The sequence below is a fragment of the Trichomycterus rosablanca genome, chromosome 10 (assembly GCF_030014385.1).
Source record: "Trichomycterus rosablanca isolate fTriRos1 chromosome 10, fTriRos1.hap1, whole genome shotgun sequence".
Classification (NCBI taxonomy): Eukaryota; Metazoa; Chordata; class Actinopteri; order Siluriformes; family Trichomycteridae; genus Trichomycterus; species Trichomycterus rosablanca.
This window is the reverse complement of record NC_085997.1, coordinates 29,948,567-29,952,648: the sequence shown is the minus strand read 5'-3', so window position 1 is coordinate 29,952,648 and position 4,082 is coordinate 29,948,567. Positions and strand designations below refer to the sequence as shown.

Here is a 4,082-nt window from a genome sequence, read left to right as displayed (position 1 = left end):
TATCTATCTATCTATCTATCTAATCTATCCATCACGTCTTTCCACACAGCTTTTATACTCAGTTAAGTTTTAAAATATTTTAAAATATCAAAGGTTCTACAATTCTCAAAGGCAGCATGTGTTACCCTACCAGATCGTGGGATCAAGAGCAAAACAAACGGTTTAATACAGTATGTTCTACTTTACCTTGAACTGAATGCATCTGAATACACAATCATGAGTGTGCACTTCTCTGATTCACCACCAAGGAGCGCCAGAGAGCTCGGTGTGTGACGTCACGCGCAGGTTGTTGTTCCAGAACTAGTGCGCTCCTGGCTGCTCCTGACTGCGTTGCTTTTCTCCTGTGGGACAGAGAAGCAGCAGCAGCAGCAGCAGCAGCAGAACAGGCTGGCTGAGAAATTGAGCTAATGACTTGTTTTGAATCAAGTACTCGACTGGATATCAACGTTTCTCTACAATAAAATGCCGGTTTATTATTCATGACATAAAGACGCTTTTGGGTGAGTAGTTTTGAGCAGCTGTGATTATAAAACGTCGCAGATAGACGGTGTAACGTTATAGCTTGTTTTTCGGCAATGCGGCTTTCTGTGCTGGGATTTAAAACTTTACGCAGACTTTATAAAATACGAAATAGTCTTTAATATAATAAGATTTAATTACATATTTACCTTCTTAACCTTAATGACGAGCTCTGTTGACATTTTGCATGAACACCTTGGAACCTTTTGATTTTTGGGGTTATCTCAAATATAGGACATGTGTATGGGTTCTTGGTTTTAACTGGGCATACCTGTTTTATTATTATTATTATTATTATTTTTAATTGTGTACATGGTTCCCTAACTGCTAATAAAACCAGTAAACATTTAAATCCATGCCTAAATAGCCAATACATTTCTAATACAATATAAAATATAAATATAATATAAAAATGAAATTGAAAATAAAGGCACCATAAATCACATTTATGAGGGTTTGGGTGACTTTGAAATCAAATTAAAAGTAATAAAGTATATTTTAAAAACTGTTTTATAGTTTAATGATGCATAATATAGTTATGTTGCAGTGTACACCATACTCATTTTGTTCTAGAGATATATATAAGGTTATAAGGTTCTTTAAATGCCATGGAAATATGTCACTAGAAAAGCACAGTTTTCTTTTATCATGTTATATGTTGAATATGACCAAACGTTTTACATTATGAACAAAAAGTCTAAAGTTTGGGCACATAATGTGTAAAACATAGCATGGGAAGTGTCTAAACATGTTCATATGTTAAAAATGATGATTCTTGTTCACATAAATTTTGTGTGATTTGCATGGCAAGGGTCTGTATTTCATCAAATAGTTACAGTAGTCTAGTTTTTTACTTAACTAGAACTGTCTATACATTAAAACTTATATTTTTTAAATTCTAAACAAGCATGAATCATTTTGGAAGCCTCTTTTAGATGTGTACTGTAAACATCTGTAAAGCTGAGGTCTCTGATTATAACCAGCTGTTGCTTTTGCTTTGATTAGGTCCAACACTGTGTCCAGACCCATTACCTCTCTGTCTTCATCCGGTACCTTTGAAGTAGGTGCAAATGCCAAACACTTAAATCCTAATAGACGTGTCTGCTGTTTCTCACAAGGGAGTGAGAAAATCAGATTGTGATGGGAAACCAACTGACAGAGATTGCACCCAACACACCATTCCTGCCTCAATTCCAGTCCCTCCATGTGGTGGTCATTGGGCTGGATTCTGCCGGCAAAACCACACTCCTTTACCGCCTCAAACTAAAGGAGTTTGTCGAGACTATTCCCACTAAAGGCTTCAACATGGAGAAAATCAAAATGCCGGTGGGCAACGGACGAGCTATTACTTTCCAGGTGTGGGATGTGGGGGGGCAGGACAAATTGCGACCACTGTGGAAGTCGTACACACGCCGGACGGACGGCTTGGTCTTTGTAGTAGACTCTGCTGAAGCTGAGCGCATGGAGGAGGCTAAGGTGGAGCTGCATAAGATCACACGCACGTCAGAGAACCAGGGTGTGCCTGTTCTTGTGTTGGCCAACAAACAAGATCTTCCGGTTGCACTACCTGTTTCTGAAGTGGAAAAGATTTTGACTGTGCATGAACTCAGTGCCAACACCCTTCACCATGTGCAAGGCTGTAATGCAGTGGATGGCCAGGGCCTTCAGCTGGGCCTAGAGAAACTGTATGAGATGATCCTGAAAAGAAAAAAGATGACGAGAAACAGTAAGAAAAAGAGATAGGCCCCTTTAAAAGACGTTGATGATTTTCTTGCTGTCAAATCTCATCTGGTTTCTGCATTATTGTTCAATTTTGCAGTGAATCGATGAACAACTTAATGGTTTCTGATGGCCCTGGAGAAAATGGATTTGACCTTTGTCACACAGTATTGAACTGCTTTTCATATCTAGTATTTGCTGTGCAGCTGTTGATGACCATAATGGAGGTCTAATAGGCTGTAGGTAAAAAAAACCAGGACTTGAGTCTTTAAAACCTACACATTTTGTTTATTTGTACCTTTTGGTAAGGAAAGAGACTGAATTTAGAACATTGTTTTAGCAAGACTGATTAGCTTTGATAGTAACCTCACAAATTATTTAAATTTTGTGGGACTGGTTTTATATCAGCACTGATAATATTAAAGGCCATATTCTAGTTGTTAGTTAAATAACATTTGAATGAAGATCTATATACAGTTCTAGTTAAGTTTTATTTGAACACATGATGTAAATATTGTTTTGTAATGCTGAAGAATAAATAAATTATAGATTGCTCTAACACAAAAAGCCAGAAAATCCATTTACTTTTGCAAGACTTTTAAATTATTTAAAAGGTAACAAACATTTATCTAAGAATCTGTTTGAAAAATTAGTTTTAGTCCTTGGCATCAGAAATGTGGAGTAGGGAAACTGGCTATAAGAAGATAAACAGAAACACAATTCTTCTATTTATATACTCAAATATAGTAGCAAATAGGCTTTTGGTATGTACAGATATAATTTAAGCACTACTGTCAACTATGAATGCTATCCTCCTCATTAGCTGATTAATGAATAGACTGGACCTGTTTACATTTTTGTCTTTGAGGGATGTAAGATATGGTACCACAGTGTAGTGATTATAGTGATGTCATTGCTGGACTGGAAATGTGCTACATAAGATATGCAAAAGAAGGGCTTAGCAGGTATTGTAAAACTAAAAGCAATAATTATTTATACAGAATTAATTTTAGAATGAAGCTAATCAATACTGGGGTTTTAGTTGCATTCACATTACAGGTTTTAAAATCTGATCCAACTCCATACCATTTTATTCATACATAAAAGTTAATAAACCTCATGAATGAAAAATGAGCATGCAAATATAATATTGGTCAGATGTTGCTGTTTATTGGTCCATTGAACACTACTGCTTGAGCAAATGGTGTGAGCCCCAACCCCCACCAGCGCTCAGTCAGACACCAAGCCCATTTTCTTTACTATCAATTTCCAGGGGAAGCAGCTGTGTCAGAACTGATTGGATTAATTAGTAATCTGGTTTTGGCCTAAACCAAACTGCAGTGGGGAAATAAAGCAGGATTGATTTATTGTAACTGGGCTTTATGTGTTTGCAGGGTAATGTCAAGGGATATCTCGGACCATTAAAGTTATTATATGAACCCTGCCATCTGGGCTGCTTAATATCCAAAGATAATTACAATTTAATTTCAAATTGCTTCTAGTAATCAAATTGTTTTGTGTTGAATACATTAATTCTGGACTATTTTCTGGATATTATATGATTTGCATGTTTTTTTTCTACAAAGACTTTGAGGTCTGTGAATATTTCATGAAACTTTTGGCAGAGACTTAATCACTATAAACAATAGCAAATAATTTTTTATTCACTTTTCCATTATAAGTATAACAGGCAGTAACAGGCATAAATCGTTTTTGTTTCTTTGGTCCCATAACAAAATAATTAAAATTACAATAGACGTTGCCAATAATATGCAGTGACATATCATGTAATGAAAAATAAATGTAATGTTTACTAGGGTCTTATGAAATCAGATTATACTGTT

The 4,082-nt window shown here is 35.8% G+C and overlaps 1 protein-coding gene across 1 annotated transcript; it reads left to right on the top strand.

The window, feature by feature from the left end:
- Positions 1–361: 361 nt before the first annotated feature.
- arl4d (ADP-ribosylation factor-like 4D) lies at positions 362–2,763 on the top strand. Its single transcript, XM_063003087.1, has 2 exons — positions 362–500; positions 1,525–2,763. Exon 2 carries the CDS (start codon positions 1,660–1,662, stop codon positions 2,260–2,262), a length of 603 nt encoding a protein of 200 aa, XP_062859157.1. The 5' UTR covers positions 362–500; positions 1,525–1,659; the 3' UTR covers positions 2,263–2,763.
- Positions 2,764–4,082: the final 1,319 nt, after the last annotated feature.